The following is a 21,956-nucleotide window of genomic DNA, read 5'->3' as shown; positions in this document are numbered from 1 at the left end:
CTATTTTTAAATTAAAATTTTATTTTATTTTCTTTCGATATAAAGAGAAATTGCATTGAGATGAAAACAAGACGTATTTTAAACCATGAATATTTACCTTCTTATTAATTAAATCACTAAATCTAACACCATGAACACTAAAAGTTGTAAAGATTCACATGACCCTTCCTCTGATATTTTACATTTACGCTCCCATCAAATCTAATTTTGTTTGTGAGTGTTTTGTGAAATAGTACGATCTGCAGTGTTTGTTTAGTCTGATGACTGTTTGTAGAGGAACAGTAAGCAAATATGAGACGTGATGAGGCTGCATCATTAGTAGGGTGCATCCAGTCTTGTTATCAGGGAGGTGCGGAGGAAACAAAATGTGTTTCAAAGGTTGTAGTTTTGAAAAGTAGCTGAGAAGGTCACTCTCTGGGTTCAGATACAATCAACAAAGGTCACATAGAAGATTAAACATCATGCTGGTTTGGACAGCTATGGTATTGTTGGTGCTTCTTTGCTCTCTAGCTCTGCCTTTGAGCACGTTTGCCATTAGTAATGCTGGTGCTGTTGCCTCAGCCAATCTGGTTCACAAGATTGACTGAAGATGCTGAGTCAATGACAAGAGTGTGTCTGCTCCTCTCACATTCAACTACTTCCCGCTCTCTTTGCTCAGCTGCAAACAGACTACCTGCATGCTGTGTTGGAATAGTCTGCACCAGCCAGCCAGCTTAATACTGCAAATGTAAGAATGAAAAAAAAAAAAAAGTGGCTTCTCATTTTTCTGTTCTGACACCGGTTAACACCGTGCAGGTAAAAGGAGCACAAGCGTTTGACTACATAAGCAATTTTTCATCACCACTGTCAAATTTCTCCATCATATCCAGTCATTAAACAGCTTTTTTCGTATTAATAGGTATGTAATTGCTTCCTAATGCATACGTTCTATCTACTGCTAACAGACAGAATGGCTTAAAAAAAATATGTACTTACTATTCTCCAATTGTTAGTTGCAGGCTTGAACGAGCAGGTTACTTAGTGGTAACCAAGAGTAGCACCAGGTTTCTCGTTTTTCGCTATGCATATGTGATTAAATAATTTTAAATGCATTTTAGTAGCTATTAGCAACAGTTTTCAACATCAGCAAAGCTTTTCCTTCTGAAATTCTGGGGTGACTGCTAATATTACTTGTGCCAGTGCAACTGTAATGACAGACTCATAGGTTCTGTGTCTACATGTCATTTATTTACTGCAAAGAAGCACATCTAAAATCTAACCAGAGCTTATCTTGTCCATAACAACAGCCCATAAATCACCTTAACAAGTAATGAAAAGTAGTCTCTGTAGCACTGCATTGGGTTAGGAGCAGGTACTATATTACCTATTAATCCCCTGGACACTGTAATCGCTTTCTATTTTAAGATGAGCTGTATTCTTATATTAGCTAGTAATTAAAAATTTCATTAGGAACAGTCTAGTTTAAAGGCCAGGTTAAATTGCTTATTGGATTTATTCTGCAAAGTACGGCAGCAGATGGATGTAACGTCTGGCATATCATGGATGAATGTACCAGTTTTTTGATGCAATAACTTTTTTTGCTTTTAAAGAGATGTGCAGAAGAAGTATAAGAAGTATAAGCTGATAATATTATTATAATATTATATTACTAAAAATTGTGAACTGTGTGATTGCTGTGACGTTCAGAAGGAGCTGCACACATGCACTAGAAAGAGCAGAAGGAGAAGTTTAGTAAAAATGTATGTTGCTTTAATTGGCAATATATATTCCTACTTCCTACTACAAGGTTGAATATAGATAAAGATGAAGTATTTCCTATAAGGATTTCCATTTTGTGGAGCTTTACCAGGTAGATGAATCCATATAAAACATCTACATTTTAAACAGGCTGTTGGAGCACCAGGTGTCACAAAATACAACTCATGATTTAACGTGCCACTGTATGCATTTTGTACGTCATACGGAAGTAAGTTTTACTTTAATTACCTATCATTTCCAAATGAATTTGTAATGCAACTTGGCAAACATTTAGTGCACAAAGTGCAGTTTTCTTTTGTAAGTCTTGGGAAGCATTTACAGTAATGCACCATTGTGACACATGAGGAGCATTTTGTGAGTGAAACTGCATTTTGTGCACAGTGGGGGTGATTTATGCATTTCAGTGGGAGAAACCTAATTACATTAGCTGCAACTTAGTAATGGGACATTCAAAAGAAGCTTTATTTTACACTTCAAGTAATACAATTGTCAGAAAATGTACAAGATCTAAAATGAAACACTTGGATGATAAAAAGATAATGTCCTGTTCTAAAAGTATAGATAAATAGATGAAAACTCTAACTGCTTCACAGTACTGCAATCATGTTTGTTTCTCCATTTTGGGCATCTAACTTTGGATGCAAAGCAAATGCTATTCTACACGCAAATGACCTGCATGCAACTCCACTTAATAACTGAATGTATTTACAGACACGTCAGTCATGTATGAAATATGAAAAAAAGAAAAAGTATCCTTAAAATGCTATTTTAATTTGAATCATTCTGATGCATGTATTTGCTTTCTCTCTATATTAAGAAGCTGCCCACAGCAGTCAGACAATATTCTACACATGTGATCAGGCAGTATGCTGGCACAACTCGCAATGGAAAAATGTTGATTTGCTTCTTATGCTGCTGTCTGTAACCAGGGAAGTGGTATCTAACTGCACAAGCCAATATCAAAAATACATACTGTGTATTTAAAGTCATGAAGACAGACCTCCCAGAGATGATAGGTTGTATTGAGTGTTCTGTATTGCGATAACTTACCAAGCACCTGGCAAAGACATCAATGTTAACTGTACCATGGGTTAACATCAATTTATTTACTATCAACCTGCAGGAGTGAGTTATTTCTAGTGAATGTATGGTGTTTGTGTGTGTCCGTGTAGTGATGTGTAAAGGTGTATAGTGTCGCTGTGTGGGTTTTGTCGTGTATATCTGTAGTTTTGTGTATTCCTACAGCTACTGTGTGCATGCATTGTGTGTTTTGTAAGACAGCCTTGGCCAGCCTTCTTCACTGATGATGACTCACAGAAAACCTCATACTATATTATATAGCTTTATATTTTCCGAGCGAATGTCTTCATCAGTGAGAAAGGTCATAAATGCATTAATGGTAGAAGAGAGTGAGATTTAGCTCCGGCTTCCTTTTTTTCCCTCAAACGTCAATGATGTTGATAGATGGCACAGAAGGATGAAACTGCAAAAAACAGAAAGAAAAGAATCAATCTGAATGTAAAATCTGTTAACGATCTTGAACAATACATCTGGAGAACGATGTGAGCACCAACAAACACTTTCAGAGGAGTTTCTGAACTCCTCATTACAACGTTTCTGACACAAACCCTCAACATCTGACAACTTAATGAGGACTGGAAATAGATACAAGCCAAAGACAATAAGAAATCCTATTAAGATTAGCCCTCAGCTAATTTGAACAAGAGAACAGCTTAACTATGTTAAGTTCAACACTCACAATGCAAATGACCTTGATTATTGACTGGTCGTGGCCTCATTATGAAATTGTGACTGCATGTGTCTGTTACTTTTACTGGTTACTTCAACCAAAAATCAGGCTTCTTATGTAGCATACAGCAGCCAGCCTCTATATTGTCTATAACAAACTGCATGTTCTTTTGAAGTGCTTTGCACTGTTGGCGACTGTGGGCGGGGAATGGATCCTTGGAGACTCCTGTGATTACATCTGTAGAAAAGATATCTTTCCATTAGATGCTTTATTAAAGGTACCTTTTTTCCTCCGTAATGTAATTTAATGGAGACGGCTGCATTTAAGATATTGGTTGTGCACCCATACACAAAAGTTATTCTGTGAGAAGGACAGAATTAATACCCATGCATTGTGCAGCACAAGAGTTTCCTGTAGTAGTTATGTGTGAGAAAGTAGCAACAACCCCTGCAACTGTCACACAGTCATGTTGTACTGTCACCTGAGTAGACTGAGGTATTGTTAGTGGTTTAGTAACATCTGTGCTTTTTCTCAACTGACAAGTGTATGTGTGTGTGTATGTGTGTGTGTGTGTGTGTTTTTTTTTTTTTTTTTTGTACCTAACAGGAAACTAATTCAGACAAGCACACATGAACTGATGTGACTTGAGTCTGCATTCAGACGTCTCACACTCACCTTGCTCCTCAGCAGTCCTCCACTGTGGTGCTCCGGTGTGCTCCTCTCCGACGATGGCTTGGCCTTCTCCTTATTGTTGCTGGAGTCGTTGTCCTTGATGATGTCATACTGCCGGCAGAACAGGGCAATAACGGCTGCAAGGATGTGAGAGAGAGCACACACACACACACACACACACACAAATCATGATAGGAGTTCAGTCATGAGGCGGCAGCTGTCACTCACAGACATGTCACCACTTCCTCCAGCTGAGCACATTGAAAGGCCATGTGGATAATGGAAATCTGCTCCCACAGGAGTGTGATGGCAGAGCCTTTATCTGAATGCTTGGAAGAGGGTAATTCTCGATGCAGTTTGCTTTGTTGCATTTTGCAGTCTGCTCGATCCAGTTTCGCCTCCAGAATGGTTAAGTGCTGTATGCTCTCAATTAACTTTCTTGCTTCACTGAGGGTATGAATTTCTATGAGGACACTATCATTAAATATTCACAAACGGATATACAGTTCTGCTAACGAGAACTAGAGAGCGGCGAGAAATGCTTAGAAGCATACCATAATTAATTTACCAACAACAAATTATTCCTCACGCATCATGTGAGAGCCCTAATATTGCAGCTACATGTCATTGTGTACGTTTTTTGGGGACCTAGATAAAATAGTTTAAGCAGTTTGAAGATAAAGATAAAAATGAAAGTCAGAGAACAAAAAATTGAAGCAGGAAAGAAGAAATAAGAGCAGAGAAAACAGATCAAAACAGAAATAAACAAACTATGATATGCAGATAATGAACTTTGGAAGAAGCTAGATGCCCCACAAAATGAGAGGATAAGCTAAATCTGACTTTAGACTGGACTGACTGCAAATGAGCAGTCCGTCATGAATACACCACATGCGGTGTTTTGATTTTTCCACTCCCACTCGTCACAGCCTCCGTGTTACTTCGGTTTCTCTCATTAGTATTATTTAACATCTCACTCGGGTGCTCAGGGGTAGGAAGCCCCGCTCGTGGCAGCCTGTCAGAGATGTCACTTCTCATTGTGCCTCAACACTTTATTAATCAGCACACTTCCTCCAAGGACTAGAAACTCATACTTGGATGGAGCGCTTAGATGCAGAAAATGCTCAGAAAAGCGTGATGATCGTTTGACAGCACTGTTGTGAAAAAGCCCTAAAGGGACAAGATGCTCAGATTTGTCTGATTTATTTAATGTTTTCATGTCGCTCGCGGTTTCTGACTTAACTTCCTATTTACCTCATTGATCTTGTCTGTTGATTAGCGGCTTACTGATTAGTGTGTCGATGTATTGATGTAACTAAGACATTATAAGTACAGTGACAAACATCCATCAGGTGTCCACCTTTAGTTTGCAACATTCAGAAATCAGTGTTTCTTTACCAGAAAATACTTTGTTCAGGTATAATAGAACAAGCTGACTGAGAATATAAGTTTCCAAGGGCTCTTTGACCATTTTCTGCATTTAGCAAAAAGATATTAACCACACATAGGACAAACCTACCTGCCCACATGACCAAGACCACCACAATTATGATCATTTCTCCTGTTTGTAGATGCCGGGACTTGTCCAGGCCCTGCACAGTGGGGTCATCTAAGGAAGGGAAAAGACAGACATTGAAATTCCTGAACACTAAATCAGGAATACCGGCCACAAAGTATTGCACAATTTGTCTAGTTCTATGGAAGCAGGGCACTTTAACCTTCACAAAGGTATTGTTGGTTTCAGAGCTGCGTTATTGATTTTGTGAAAATGTAAACTCACAGCCTGTCAGTAAAAACTGGCCAAAATGTGGTCACTCCGTTTATGTCTCATGACTTTTGCCATTTAACAAAAACTGAAAAGCTCAGTGGTCGACATTATCACATTTCACTCTAGTAGCATTAATCCTCCTTTAAGTGGATTGACTACGGGCCTATTTCCACTCCCCAAACTCTCTTTTCCCATATGAATGGAACTCTTCCAGAACACCACTCTTCCCAATTGCCTCATTTAGTGAATCAAGTTGTCAAGAAACTGGCCCTAAAAACCCGACTGTCAGCTCTCTTCACATGATAGCAATTATGGAGCCGGTTCAGTACTGTACTGCCTCTTTTTTTAGTATTGCTAGTAGCGAATAAGTCATATGAGTGGTGAGGTGGAATCACAGAGAAGATACTAATTACCACTGTATTACTACTACACATAAACTCCAGGAAGTTAACTAAAGAAAAATGTTTACATCAGGAAGAATCTGGTATTTTTCTTAATTTCATAAATGTGATTTTAGGGTCTTGTAAACTTTGCACTTGTCACTTATGTTGAGATGTGGTAAATGCAAACTCCAAGTATGTAGGGCAAGTAGTGTAAGCCTCTTACAGCTTTCCAAATACACTTAAATTGTCCTGTCAAGTGCTGCAAATCAGCCCAATAGCTAATACAAAAATTACAGTCGTCAACAATTCTTCAAAACTACCTGTATATGTTCGTATTAAGTGGCCTGTTCTGCAAGTTTTGTCGAGACAAATCTTCTTTAAAAACCAAAACTAAGATTCACCTACATCATCTCCTGTATCTTCCCTATGCACAGGCTGCTCCACAGAGTCGACACCAAACCGAACATTACACTTAAATGTCAGGTCAGGACTCAGGTCAGTGCTAAGTATGACTGGTGCTTCTACGTGTTGTCTCCCAGTTTATTACTCCCACATCAGCCTGCTCTATCTGTCTGACCTGAACCCACTCAATAATGAACTATTCACTGACTAGTTCAGCAAAAAAAAAAGTTTAAATTCATTTTTGTCTTTCCAAGTCATGAAGCTCCCTCTCAAAGAATAAAATGACAGATTTATTTAAAACAGAGTTGGTTAATATTGACAAACTACTAGTGTAGGGGTAATGACAGCACATCATGGGCTGCTTTAGTAATGAATGTAGTTTTTAGGACTTGTGTATTCTTGACTTGGCAACTGAACTTTTGCATAGTTTACAGTTTTCTAGTTGATTGTATCTATTCTTATTTACTGTAACTGGAAAAAGTGCCTCAGTAAATGCAGATTGTGTTGTACACACAGTATGTACAATATACAGTATGTAGGCTATATGTAAATATTTGATGCAGCAGCTTTTATACGACAGAGTGAGTAAACTGAATTTCCAGTGGACTTGACTAACATACCCTGCTGCTGTTTCATACATATTTCATATTTGCACCACAGTTACATACGCTATATGATTTAGTGCAAGAGTAGAGCAAGTAGACTGTGGTACGCCAAAGATTTTGTGTTGAGATAATTAGCTGACCTTTCTTCTGCTCACCCCAAATCCCATGATGTCGTTTGTGGCTGTGAACTGTGTCGTGAAACCGTGTTAACAAAACAGGAACTGTACTGGTGTCAAATGCATCATTAGTCTTGGTTTATGTCTTCATGAGACTGAGAAATTGTTTTTAGTTTCCATTACAAAGCAAAACAACTGCAACTTGAAACTCTGCAAATTGAAACCTTGCTGAAACTTGTGTTGAGTAACAGTCATATTTCCCTTTCTATTATGTTTTTTTTTTTTTTTAAAGATGTAACTGTCAGTTTCTCCTGAAAAATGATTAACAGATCAAATAATTTATAGAAAAAGACAAAAACTTTACAATAATAAACACTTTATGTACTGGATGGTATTAAATTACAGAATTTGTATTTAACCCATTAATTGAATATGGAAATATAACAGTGTATTTTTGTGTAATGTAACATTTAGCAAGGTGCTAGCACATTGTAGCCGATCTTTATTTTAGTGGTTTTAAAGGTGTTGTTTCTGACTCAGCAAAGACAGTCTGGCTTCACTTTGAAGCCTCACACAGTAATTGTGTCTAAGGGGACCACCACGTTTCACTGCTCAGCAGCAGTCTCTCATATGTGAACCAGTTTGACAACTCAGTGACTTGTCATTTGCATAACTTAATATGCTAATTTAATCATCTTTATCTTAGGCAAAACATCACTTGAACACAAATAAACTGTGGGAAAAAACAGCCAATCTGTTTCTATGTAGTTTTTTTCTGGTGCAGGTTTTCTGTAAAGCCAGAGCCACAGTACAACATGGCACATAAATAGAACATACTCTGATTAAATGCTTTCCACTAAACTAATGGAAATTAAATATACTTTGGAGAGGTATATTGATCCTAAGGGGAGAAAAAAAGTCAATTTAAATTCAGATTCTCTCATGGCACATGCTTGCCAGGAAATGTTTTATATGAAATATAAAAGGCTTCTGAATCTGGTCAGGTATACATTCAGAGAATTGCGTTGAGGGAGAATATTGATTCAAGGGTATCATTTGTGTAGTTCCTAGGAATGACTGATGTATATTGCAAATCAATTTTGCTTCAATAGCAGGCTCCTTGCTTTGACAAAGAAATGGCTCAGTGTTCCCAGAGGCAGCTAAATTAAAAAAAAAAAAGGGTTTTTAAGTAATAATAGCAGCAAGAACCAGAGGAATTAAAGTGCATTAAGTTATTGGGAGAGGAGACTAATAGGAGAAAACATTGTGAATATCCTCTCGTAGTAGATAAAATCTTAGTAAGAGACAGGATTTACCAAGAGAGACAAAAGATAATTTATCTATAAGCTTTATGTGACTTGACAGTTTGGCTAAAAGAGGTGTCTCAAGTGAGGATGGAGAAAAAATACATAGTCTCTTGTGTTGATGACCTTGGGGCCCACTGAAGGATCATGATGTCTGCTAGGTTTTCAACTTGACTTCCTCCCTCGTGGTAGTCAGATGTCCCTGCAGGTCTTTAATTGGGCTCATTTATATTTTTCTATTGAGAAAATTAAAGCCTGAAACAAAAAACTGTATAATAACCTAATTATAAGCCACCATTACTGTGCCATCACAACCAGATAACCTAATTCTGTTCTTGAGGGTGAATGCTTGTTGAAAATGTCCTGATATATATTAACTGGATGGCAGCTGCCATTGAAGTAACCAGGGGACGGCTTTCAACTTTCCTAACTTGAACAGTAAACATAGAGAGAACTGTTTTTTTTATTTCTCAGTAGCATTAGGTATCATGCATTGTTTATTTTCAATTCTATTCATTAAAGAACTATTAGACACAGCTGTTATGTATTTGTTATTCCAAGTGATACATTCAACAGTAAACTTGCCACCAATATCTGACTCAAAATATACAGGGACCACGAGCCAAAAATGAAAAGCGAAGCAGAGAAATAAATCTGACAAAAGATACATAAAAAATGTTGATGTGATTGGACTTAACTGACTGAAACTGGGCCACTAGGAGTCGGCAGTGCTGAGATTAGATTTATGGAAAGGTGACAGTGACAAACAAACTTCCCACAAATGAACCTTCATCTCTTGGATGGTGCTTTTTTTTTTCTGACCCACTTGGACGTCTACAAATGCTGATTAAAGTGAGAATATTGAATCTTTTCCAAGAGCTTTGAAAAAGTAGGATGACACTGGCCACACGCCTTTTCAAGCTCAGCACTTTGTTCAAATATTGATGGTTATCTAGCTTCCTGCAATCCTTTCCTGGGGAAAGAAGCGCAGTGTCCGATTAGTTTCATGCCCTGTGCACAAACTCTTGTGCTACAAGTGAGCTTGAAGTTGTTTTTTTTTTCCTCTTTCACTTTGGCTCATCTTGCCAGCTTAATTAATGATACCAACCCTGAGTCAGCTCTAGAAAAACATTTATGATTAACTTGTGTCAGCACTTCCTACAGTAAATTCACAACCCTGACCAGACCATAAAATAACAGTGGAAAAATGTCAACCCCCTTGTCCTATTCCCATAATTATGTCTGAAGTAATGCAGAGCAGATTAGCTGGGGAGCTTCTTCTGAAGTGTGGACTTCCCAACTGCTTATAATAGGAAGTAAATAGCTTTCTACTCACTATTTCCCCATCTGCTGTAAGAAATTTAGAGCTACTCAACCTATTCTCTATTGGTCACGGTCTTCATATTTCCTTCAGGCCACGAGCTGAGCCCAGACACTGAAAGTGAAGTGTTTTAGAGTGTGTGTCAGAATCCTGATTAGGCACCCGGAGTGATATGGAGTTGCATAAATTCAGAGGAGCTTGGCTACAGCCATGCTCGAAGAGTCTGCCAATAATAAATTAGTTTCCTGGAGAAAATAAGCCAACATAGAAGTACATAGCAACCCCAGAGAGATGCTGTGATAGGTGGCTTCAGTTTACTTGCACTCATGTCAGCACTACTCTTTACTGTACCTCACTTTCAATGTCAGGGTGCTTAAACGCATTTAAGAGCCAGAGTTGTGGAAAAGCATTTTTTAATGGGTTGCTGCCGTCGTCGCCTCGGGAAAAAGGCTTGTGGCAGAGCACGAAGAATTAAAAGCCAAGCATTATGTTATGTAACAGTGAGATAAAACACTCTGTCACTGTTGTGACTCTATTATTTAAACCTGCATTGTGACAGACGTTATAGTGGCTTGTGTACTTGAAGAGATATTCTTAATTAATACAATACCTGACAGTTAAATTATATTTCTTACTGTTAATAACAAATCCCATTATTACACCGACCAAGCATCTTGTTAAGTACTTCCCAGTAAGAGCCCAGACGTCTGCCCTTTAGAGATGCTGTGAAATTACCTCCAGAGATCACACCAGACGTCTTATAAGAATATGGCTGAACTGAAGCAGTTCTGTGGGTTCAGTGTTTTCACAGCTTAGAAATATTGTGTTTGTTAATATTAGTGACTTTAGGCTCAGAGTAACTTACCTTGGTTGGAGCTGTTGGAGGCGAAGCGGTCTGTCTTCTTAAGGGTGCGAAAATGGACCTTCTTGCTGGCTTGACTTTCCCCATAGAGACCAATTGACTGGACCTGGATGATGTAATCAGTGTCCTCCGCAAGGTCCCAAAGAACACAAGAGCGACTGGTGGTATTGACTTCCCTAATGAATCGCTGCATGTGTCCATCCTGCCTCTGGGGATTGCAAGAGAGATATGGAACAACACTGATCTATTAGACAGCAGATACAATAATCAGTCTTACTGTGAGGAATGAGGTGAACAAGGTCACCACACAGCCTAAGCTGTTGTCAGGTGTAGAAGAAATTTAATATTGTGACCTTTTAATGTTTTGTGATGACTCAGCTGAACCGTATAGTTGACATATGTTTGTCTTATCTATGAAACTGAGTGCGCAGAAAGCTCAGGAAGCTCTGTGAACCCAGATGTGTTGGTGGTTTGTCAGCAATACTTAAGAACAATACCTCATTGTCATGTTGAGATGATACAAGTAACTTCCCTTTTCCTGTCACGATGTATGAGTAAGCGTAAAATGAGTAAATTTGATTGGTAGAAAGTCTGTTTACGCCTTTTAGAACATAGAAGAAGAAGTGTATGGATGTAGAGATTCAGAGTTGTCATGTACCACATGTTATGTGTACAGCTCTCCCCGGGTGACGAACAAAGAAACGACAAAGACAAACAGACTTTTCTCTCATCATTTCTTTTTTGGATGAAGATCAGCACAAATTAAAAATTTTATGTAAAGCTTCACTTGAACATCATAAGAAAAAATCGGAGATAGAGGTGACCACCCAGAAAATATCCAGGGTGCGGGAGAACAACACGCTGAGCACTTTATTATTAACAGTTGGCACTTTATCCGTACCATATGGAGTCAGGAGTCAATATTCGGATTAATTTAGACTGAAAGTACTTTGACACAAAGTTTGTCTTTGACCTTTCAGAAGGGAACAATCAAAACCCAATGCTGTGAAACTCATTCCTCCCACTAGCATGCAGAGCTCTCGGTGTGCTCTCAGTTGTACTTGAAGTGGCTTTGGGCCAGACATTTTCTTATGTGTTTTTTATGGCCCTGCTTGACTGATGGATCTTATAAAAAAAAAAAAAAAAAAAAGCTTGTTACTCTCCATCAACAATGAAGAAGTTAAGGATAAAATGTGTTTTATAGTACCACATCCAACTGCATAACACGATGAGATGTTTGGGTAACATGGGCACAGCCCAATAAGCCATCTATCTTTTAAACTGTTTTTAACAGTGCAGGCCCACAGGTGCTGTCTAAATATCTTGTTGTGGGTTTGATGATCACTGGTCCAGCCTGGAGCCTAACCTCTAGTTTTATTCTGCCCAAGTTCAAGTCAGACGTTAAGTAGAAACAGGTAGTTTTGCATTTTGCAGCTCTATCAGCCCATGTTACTGCGCTGTATATTTTTAGTTGCGTAAAGCATTAATGTGATTCATTGTTTTTTCTATCAATCCTAAAAAAAAAAGCCTTTTCCTTATGAGCATTCATGCTGCACCCTTGTTTTCTCCTGACAAATCGACCATGCCGAGTTTTGCTCTGACTCCAGGCATAAAGGCAAGATTAAGTCAGCCTTTCTCCATGCTGAGCAAATCTTTGAGGCATTCCTAAGAATCTGCATCCAGATGAAAACACATCTTTATTCACCCAGGATTTTTTGCTATTACACAATCAGTACGCTGGACAAATTTACGGTTGAAACTTAGAAGGATTTGCTGAGCACACAAATTCCAAGGAGTCATCACACACTGAGTAATCACTTCATTCCTAAGAATAAAGTTTGGGATGCCCATACCCATTTGTTCTCATTGTGCTGCACACAGACTATTAAAAATGTAATTTGGTAGAAAATAGATTCCAGGTGCACTTCTTCATTTGGCTGGCACGCCAACAGAACGTCAACAGGGCATGATGAGGGATTGATGCCAAACCACAAATTGCTACACCCCAAAAATAGCTGGTGTCATTTTCTTTTTGGTCTTGTTTCTACTGACCTTTCCATAGTCTCCCTGATTTACATCAAAGGCTTAGGAGTTACCTGTTGTGAGATAGAGAAGCCAATTATTATGTCTCCCTCTGGAACTTCCCAGGATACAGTTGCCGAGTCGGCACGCAGGTGCATGACAGAGACATTGACGGGAGCTGGTGGCCGGTCTGCAGGAAAGAAAACAGAAACACACTGATCTGTTAATCCACCCACTGGATATTATCCTCGCCATCTGTGCCGACATTGCAGCTGGAACGATCTCAAGTATGAATTTGTTTATGTTTTACTAACTCACCACAGGTTTAAATTATGACAGAACAGCTAAGTCTCTATTTTTACTATCAGTATACAGTTGTGAGGTTTGAATTGAATTCAGGCAGCTACAGATGAACCTGATCCTATCACAGCACACGCCTCATGCCCTATTTCTGTTTCTATGTCTGATTGTAGCCTTCAGTATCACCTATAACCAAGCTGAAGAGTAATTTTTAAAGGCTAATTCATCCATCTGTAGTTTGGAAGCATTAGAACACAGTCTTGGAGAAGGGCTTAATGTTGTTAAATCATGTAATGATCATGTTGTTTAATGTTAAATCATGTAATGATCAATCTGTCAGTTACTTTCACAACTACTATAGCTACATGCAATTAGTTTATGTTGTAATTGCAATTGAAGAATTACTGACATTACCTAGTTATTCTTTTAATCATTTCACACCAGCTTTTTTGTAGTGAAGTTTGTCTTTACATTAATAGCTACTATAATAACTCTTTATTGCCATTGCAATTGGATTACTCATTGCTGGTTGCATTTAAAAACCTATCCTGGCCTAAATAGGGAACATACTGTGGCCTAGTTGCAGGCGTACCACACCAACTCCATAGGGCTACAAGACAATCGATTTCAAAGGCAGTCTCAGAACAAAGGTAATTATTATCACTCTGTTCCGAACGCACAGCACAGATAACAGCATATTCACTGAAAAACCTCCAAACTGGCTAAAAATCACTGATATGAATGAGGTATTAGCATATTTGCTCTAGAGTGGTCTTTTTAAAATGTTTCTTCATGCTGTCACTTTGCAGCTGGCATTTTGGTTTCTGGTAGTAGAGGGTAGTAGGACATACAGCTCGTCAAACACAATTCATCATCATTCATACATCAATTAATGTAATTTTTCTACGTGAAGTCCCTCCCCCTTGGCCAACTGCGGTGGTTGTGTCCGAAATCCTTCCCTGTTCAGTCATTCCCCACTGATACTTGTACCTGGGGTCAACCAGCTTGTGAAAAGCAATGAAATGTTAATTCTGGTTACTGCCCTGCATATCAACTCTATACATTTGTTATGGAATAGGTCCTCTGCAGCGTTTCCCACTACATTTTAGCCATCTGTTTATCTCTTCTTAGCTATTATGAGTGCACATCTTATCGTCCCTCCCTCAATCCCATCACTGAATGTGGGAAGCTCTGCCTCCATTGGCATCAGTGGCCTTAGGGAGGACTTCTTACTGCTCCTCAGATTTTCTAGATGGTGGGCAGTGTCAACACAGAAAAAAAAAAAAGACAAGCAGGCTGGCAGACCATGACTGGGAGATAACTGAGCAGGGTAATAATGAGAGACAGTGGAACCAAGTGATCAGGGCCATAACAGGGGAAGGCCCCTGACAAAGTCTGGAATTGTTCCCCCAGGACAACTGATGCCAGTTGCCATTACAGGCAAGGTGATAACATGTGCACTCACGAATGCAAAGACAGATGGATAGCCTGGGGTCAGCCTGCTGCATGGAACTCCACAAGGAATTTATGGAGTTGATATTTAAGGGAGTCACCAAACTTAACATTTAATGACTGCCACCCAGTTGCTTGACCCCTCTCTTGACTCAGCGGGCCATATTATATATAAGGCGAGTTTCAGCCCAGCAGCCAACTTCCTCAAAATAGCAGCCTTGTTGTGAGGAAACAAAGAAGCCGTACCACCTATGAAGGATTCTGTAACAACTCGCTTCCCCCAGGACCATCATTCAAAACAATGCAATGCTGATCAACCAGCTTTGGAAGGAAGCACTTCCATTGTCCTGGCTATCTTGACCGTGTTCCCATGTTCCAGTCTACCAGGTTGCATAGTGACGTTGCCATAAAGCAGAGTTTTGGATGGCCTCACTACTTCAACTCTATTTAAGCTTTACTTGCAGTTTCCTAACAGAGTATAATGTTATACAGCATAGCACCGCAAGAATTTTAAAACAATACGATTTACCTTCATCAGCCTGATGAAATGACATGATCACCATGTGTGGACAGTAACAGCGAATCTGAAATTTGACAAATGTTCCTAACAGACTAAATTTTGGGTTTACTTATTTATTTTCTGAAGTTCTGCTTTGTTGTGTGCTCTGAAACATCAGTGCACCTTTCAGTGCAATGTTGTGTTTGCACCTCAGAGACATCATAGAATTGACTTGAACTGACAAATAAAACATGCTCAATATGCAAGCTTAGAATTCAAAGGAGAAAGCACCCATTTAGCACTCTAATAAAATAAACACATTATTACAGAAGCACATATGAGTCAGTCAGTCAATCATTTATAGCTTTTGTGGTTCGCTAATGGTGCAAGCGATTGTACACCTGCTTAATTTGTGTATTTGGTGTTGGTGCATATGAAGGCCTGCAGGCCAGCATCAGGAGGTAGGAGCTTGACTAATTCTTACTCCCCTCCACACATTTCTCATCTTGAATATTTCTTTTTTTTATTTATTATTATTTATTTTTATTTAGGTGTTATAATATGTTCGATGTGAGTCTATTAAAGGTGGGACATACATATCCTCTGTGTAGATATGGCGTCACTCTCTCTAGTGGACAATGCTGATTGTGAAGTGGGGACAAAAGGCTGGGAAGCAGAAGGCAGGAGAAACAGAGGGTGACAGATCTAGAGGAGCCTGTATGGATTTACAGTGACAAGCAATTGCACGGGTCAGATGGACAGGTAAGATTGGATTGACTGGGCTGATGGAGACTATCTGCAGGACATTTGTCATTAACGTGAGACTATTTGCTTTCACAGAAAGTAATTGATGTAATGTGGTCAAGAGTCAGAGGAGTGGAATCTTTTGAAAACTAATGACGAAAAAGAATTGTTTCCTATGGGGAAGGCAGCAGAGAACACAATACTCAGCCTAAAAGAGTAGAGAGCATTTGCACATATGCTTTACCTGGTGAGTTCATTTATGGGGCATAGACAAATAACCCTTAACACAGTTGTCATGAGATGACAGCTAAAGGCATGTGCTGTATGAGCACAATATTTCATCCACAAATGGACTTGAGAGAGAAAGATCAAAGCCAAAATGATGAAACTGGGAGCCATTTCAAATGATTTACACTGTCCTAGCTCAGTGCCCCTCACATCCCTTTGCTCTTATCTCCATATGTCAACCGTTTTATCTGTCTCCATCGCGCTCACTCTCTCTTTTGCTTGCTCTTCTGTCTGTTTTATCTCAGAGACAATCAATGGAGATTTCTGTGTTTGGTGCAAAAGGTGACATTGAAACAGCTCTCCAGACCTGAGAGGTCGAGGTTATCAGTCACCCTGTTCTCAGCCCATGTGGCATTGCGAACCGAACAGGAGGTCAAGGTTAAACAGGCGCAGCATGACGCTCAGTTCCTTGGGCTCGTAAAATGCTCTGAGATTGGTTTGTGGAGGGGAGAGAATGAGCTGAACAACAGGCCACACTGATGCTTAGCATGTGATGGAGTGCGTGAGAGGAAATTAATGTAATGCAAGCGGGGAGAAAAGTGGCCTTGGCCAGTGGTAACGATGGCATCAAGAGGTTAAGAGGTAACGTCTGTCTCATTTCTTCATCTTAATGAGAAACTCCTTTGCAGAAGCCGATGCTGTAATGTGTTAAGATAGACACGCACTAGGTTAAGAGGGAGTGAAAGTCACATAGTAAAAATTGTCCTTGATCTTTGGAGAGATATAGGGAATGAGCCAAACATATATTTCTAGTAATGGTTCCTGTGTCCTTGTGACTTGGCAGTGTCCAAACGACTGCTAATTTTATGTCATGAACATTTAATGATTGTGGTTCTGTAATAGTGCTAGAATGAAATGTATTTATCTGTGAGGTTGTATCACAACATGCAGGGGTACTAACCGGCTCTAATGCCTATTGAGAAGTTGGTTTTAACGTTTTCTAAATTATGTTTCATCATACTTAAATGTCCACTTGCATTTCTTGACTGCCGTCGGCACGTGTCCCAAGGTGCACACTCTTCATAATGAGGTGCAACATTTATCTTTGACATGACACACTCATTTCTCTCTATGCTTGTTGTCCTTTAGGTAATGGGGGTTATAGACATCCATGCATTAAAAGAAAAAAAAAAAAGCAGCCAGTAATCGTGATGCATTGTCTGTGGGTCATTAACTGGTGACTGAGCAAATGACGGTTCAGTTGAAGCAGGCCATGAGTCATCACTACTGTAACATAGAAGTCCTACATCAGGTCTTACAGCAGGGCAAGTAGATTTTTACCATGAGCAAGGTCACTTTAGATATGATGAGATAAGTAAAACTGATATTGTTGTGTTAATTTATTAACTATTTCAAACGCTTAAGATAGAAAAAAAAAGTTGATTTTTTCCTTTAAAGTGATTCACTGATAGTGTCTAAATTGACAACTGTAGTTCAATGAGTTTCTAATGCAAATATTTAATTGATATTGACTCCAACAGTCCAATCGTCTTCCTAGTAGTCACTTCTAGCTTGACTAATATTCTCTTCTGCAGGATTAAGTGTCAGTCTGGACATATCTACGTTTGTTATCAGTCACACTGAATGAGCCCCATTCCACAAAACGCTTTATGTAAAATCTGACATCAAACGGCAACAGGCCGAGGTGTGTGTTTGCAAACAAATGATGAGACCCTCTTGGCATGTGAGTGCATCGATGAATCATGGTGTATAACCAAAGCCCAGCACATTAGCTACTCCGGATCTAACCATGGACACATGGATCTGAATGGCCGACAAGTCACTAGGAAAAGAGCCTACTTTGAATTTGTTAGAGTGAGATACAGTCATGTATATTTTATTTAGATTTAGATTTGTATTTGCTTACATAGCACAATCAAAATTCTGTATCCTAATTTACGCACGGTTGCTTTTACTGTGTAGTACATTCACAGCACAAAATAGGAGATTGATTGAAGATGGGTTTTTTCACAGACAACAATAAAATGAGTAATTTATCATAATGAGACAACCTGCACAGACCGTCTTAGAGAACCACAACACAATAACACAATTAAAGAGAAACTAGAAATTAGATAAAGTTAGTAAAAAGAACGTAGATTTTCTGTCACCTGTTGGATTTACCAGAAGTTCAACTTAAGTTTCTAGCACTGATGTGGCTTAAAGAATACCCATAAAGTGGAAATCTTTGCCTTTTGCCATAATTAGAGTATAATATAAATATTCTGAAGCCTGAGATGCTCATTTACAGTTTCTCTCCTGTAAATGTTCTAAATAAAGACAGATACTGCTGCTGCTTCTGTGGACATAATCACTTCAAATGATATAATAAATCGTGCAAAGGTGCATCATTCATATAGCTTCAAACACATTTAAAAGGTTGTGAACTGTGTATCTCTGTATTATTATCATATTTCCGTTTCAGTTATCACTATGTTAGTGACAGTTTGAGAGGTTTCTCATTAAGTAATCCTTTTCTACGACTGCCTCAGTCCCTCATGAAATAATAATAATATTAATATTGTGCTGTTTTGTTTGTTTTTCTGAGCCACAGCATGAGTTCCTATGCAGAATAAAGGATGAAAAGACTTGTCCAGTGAGGACCAAATCTTTTGGTCTCCTCAATATCGCTCTCGCACTTACTTTCCTATCCTTTAGGTACACTCTGTATTCTTTCTCACACACCCAGAGGCTGTGAAACAGCAGCGTCACCAGATGGGACCAGGTGCCAGTCTAAGGTTAATGTAATCACTGGCCAGACCTTGAGGCTCTTCAGCTGCAAACTAACATTGCTTCATCATCGCAAAGCGTGAAGACTGGTGGGATTTACGAAACACGTAGTTTACAATTAGGGGTTTGCAGCATTGATTTTATGAACAGTGAATTTGCTGATCTTACTGATGTTTGATACTTTTACAGTTATTTGCCAGATGCTTTTATCTACAGCGACTTACTTGGGAGCTACAAAGCAGTCAAAAAAGCTTGGGGGGCAGTGGGGATGCTAAAAAGACTGATACAAAACAAGTACAGAATAAAACCCTGTTTCTCCTCACACACTGTAGTCTGTTGCATTTGCAGAGTGTCTGCTATGTGACACCAAACAAAATTATGACAACTTCAGTGAATCCCCCCACTCTGACGGATTCAGCTCTAATACAGAATATCTATTTGTCAAGAATGTGTCAGCAGGTTTATCAGCAGCAGATTGCCAATTTGAAGAATGATATGAGCTTGACTATCCGAATAAATCCAATAAATTCTGATGCACATGGGCTCAACGCCTCAAGCTCTGCTCAAGGCTCATGTGGAATTCATTTACAAGCATGTTTGTTTTCAATCTGTGTCGATGTAAGAATGGTTAGTCATGCTCAAGCTAGAAAATGACAAAAACCAAGCGCTTTGCGTGGGTTTACACTGGTTTTGATTTAGTGTGGTAAATTCTGGAACCTACTCGACATTCAGGTGTTGGAAGCACGTGTTTAATTAAATCATTTTAGCAAAATCATCTGGTTCAAATGTCATTTCTGCAGCTTTGGGTAAAACCTGTGCCTCGCAGATTGGTGTGTATTCACAAAAGCATAATAATGGATGTGTGAAAACAAATTTTAGTGAGCGAGTGAGTCAGTGAAATTAAAATGGGATTCTTTGTAGGATGAAGTAAGGGAAGGATTATTACATAATTTTAGACCATTTTTAAATTATTTAATGAAATTCCACTAAGAGAGACTGAGATGCTTTTGTTTCCTGCTTCGCTGCATGGTTGACTATACAACCGTGTATGAATCGAAAAGACTTACAATTAATTAAGACCTCCACTGTCACTGTGGATCTCAAAGTCTCTGTGCAGCTGGCAGCAAAGTGTTGCACCAGCCTGATTTCTGTTTATATTTATGAGCCAAAATCTTTATTTCTTTTCAGTCGTACTTGCAACACCATGCAGAACTCCACTGAGAACAGAGAGGCTTCTGGTGTCTCACATGTCAGTGAAGAACATCACAAAAGCTCTGAATATGTGTCTCAGGCAGACGCTGCACACACCCACAGAAACAGAGAACTGCCAATCTGATTCTCTCAAGGCGCTATCGAATGTGGGACTTGTTAATATAGAATGGAAAGATTCATGAACAGTGATCCTGAAGCCTTCAAGCATTCAAGAATAATTATACTGAGTGGCTGTAAATATAGTGTAACCACAGGTGAGCTCACTGAAGGTGAGGAGCTGCTGGTGTTTCTATGTCGCATCCATTAAGAGAGGTGGATAAACCTGTGTGTGTTGGTCCCCATGCAGCACTTTTTAAAGGCACACTAGGCAAAAACTTAAAAATGCAAACGTTAACTTGAATGTTTTAGTTAAAACTGATGAAACAAAGTACCGTCCAGATCTGCAGATGCAACGAGAAAAGGTTATTCTTAAGGTCATTATAGAGTTATAAGTCCAACTATAAAAAATAAATGATAGACCTCATGTTTAAAAATAATTTACAGAAAGTAAAAAAGTGTATATGAAATGATGATATTACTCTGGGGATGCTGGTGTTACTGGTTGAGCTGGATATTAGGATCAGACCACAGTAAGGGATTACAGAGTGGACTTAAGTGCATCATCAGGTGCACATTAAAACGCACCATAAGCCTCGTTAAACTCTGACTAAACTGTGATTATGGCACATTTTCCAAGGCTGTAAAGTGCACAATAGCTTCTCTGACTTCTACTTACTTGCTCCCACCAAGAACATGTCGCTGCCAAAAAGCAACAGGACCGCGGAGTTGACCAAAACAAGCAGACGAGCCATGTCTCTCGGTGGATATCGTGTCTCCTCTCGGGGTGAAAACAAAAAAAAAAACGCAGATCTCCTAAATTTCAAGGGCAAATAAACGAGTGTGGCTCATTTTTATAGCATGTCCCAGGTCCTGTGATGGAGACGCTTCCTGGCTGGTTCGGGCTCAAGCTGGTCAGTCAGTAAATAGATACCCGGTGGAAGTACGTAACAAATGATGTCTCCAGAAACATTTTGTCGAGCCGAGATCGAGTCTTCATTTAATGCTTAAATCCACAAGTCCCTGATCCATGTTCTCTTGCAGCCTGAGAGACCTCCGACTCAATCTGTGCCGACTTTTATCCTCCCCGTTATCATGGATCATCGGTGAGCTCAGGTATGAACAGGACGCAGGAGCGATGACGCTCACAGGCTCGTCTGTCCCCTCGCAGACTGAGGGGACGCAGCGGGGCGAGTGACCACCATGGACAGCGCCTCAACTTTCTCACACGCCTCAAATGAACGTGTATTTATTCGCTGCTCGCGGGGGGGTTTGGTCTTCCTGCGGGTCCTCTCCGGGTCCGGTAGCCTCCTAACCAGCCTGCAGGACCCTCGGGTTTCTAGCGCGCATCAGCGTGTGCGCGCAACACCATGATTAATCATCCACGTGCCATGAGAGGAGGGCAGCGGCCGTGCGCCTACCTGGGCTTCAGCCTCCCCACTTCTTCTAATGGGCTTTTTTTTTTTTTTTTTTTTTTTTTTGGAGCCTGGAGCTGACATTTACCGCAGTAGGCTGAGGAGTGCTGTTTGTGCGGGGATGGTTGGATATGCGGGAAGCAACAGGGAGTACGTTCATGTAGGGCTGAATGGGCTAAAAATGACCATTAAATATGCAAAGACAAGTTAATGTTTTTATTTACTGACCTGGTGATTATAATTACAGTCACAGTAAG

At 39.5% G+C, this 21,956-nt stretch overlaps 1 protein-coding gene across 1 annotated transcript; it reads right to left on the bottom strand.

The window, feature by feature from the left end:
• Nucleotides 1-1,753: 1,753 nt before the first annotated feature.
• On the bottom strand, nucleotides 1,754-21,570 carry fndc4a (fibronectin type III domain containing 4a). Its single transcript, XM_026340851.1, has 6 exons — nucleotides 20,964-21,570; nucleotides 13,038-13,153; nucleotides 10,945-11,149; nucleotides 5,700-5,789; nucleotides 4,184-4,317; nucleotides 1,754-3,241 (listed from the first exon to the last, which is right to left on the bottom strand). The coding sequence occupies exons 1-6, from the start codon at nucleotides 21,037-21,039 to the stop codon at nucleotides 3,200-3,202; spliced, it is 663 nt and encodes a 220-aa protein (XP_026196636.1). The 5' UTR covers nucleotides 21,040-21,570; the 3' UTR covers nucleotides 1,754-3,199.
• Nucleotides 21,571-21,956: the final 386 nt, after the last annotated feature.

This window comes from Anabas testudineus, chromosome 24 (genome assembly GCF_900324465.2).
Source record: "Anabas testudineus chromosome 24, fAnaTes1.2, whole genome shotgun sequence".
In the NCBI taxonomy this organism is placed as follows: domain Eukaryota; kingdom Metazoa; phylum Chordata; class Actinopteri; order Anabantiformes; family Anabantidae; genus Anabas; species Anabas testudineus.
The sequence above is the reverse complement of the archived record's forward strand: the minus strand, read 5'-3'. Positions and strand labels throughout refer to the sequence as shown.

Excerpts from the sequence above, each read along its gene's own strand:
- fndc4a (XM_026340851.1), bottom strand. The coding sequence starts at position 21,039 with ATGGCTCGTCTGCTTGTTTTGGTCAACTCCGCGGTCCTGTTGCTTTTT. Across the intron at positions 13,154-20,963 it reads CATGTTCTTGGTGGGAGCAA|ACCGGCCACCAGCTCCCGTC; the intron begins GTAAGTAGAAGT and ends TCTTTCCTGCAG. Across the intron at positions 3,242-4,183 it reads GAGGACTGCTGAGGAGCAAG|TTTCATCCTTCTGTGCCATC; the intron begins GTGAGTGTGAGA and ends TGTTTTTTGCAG.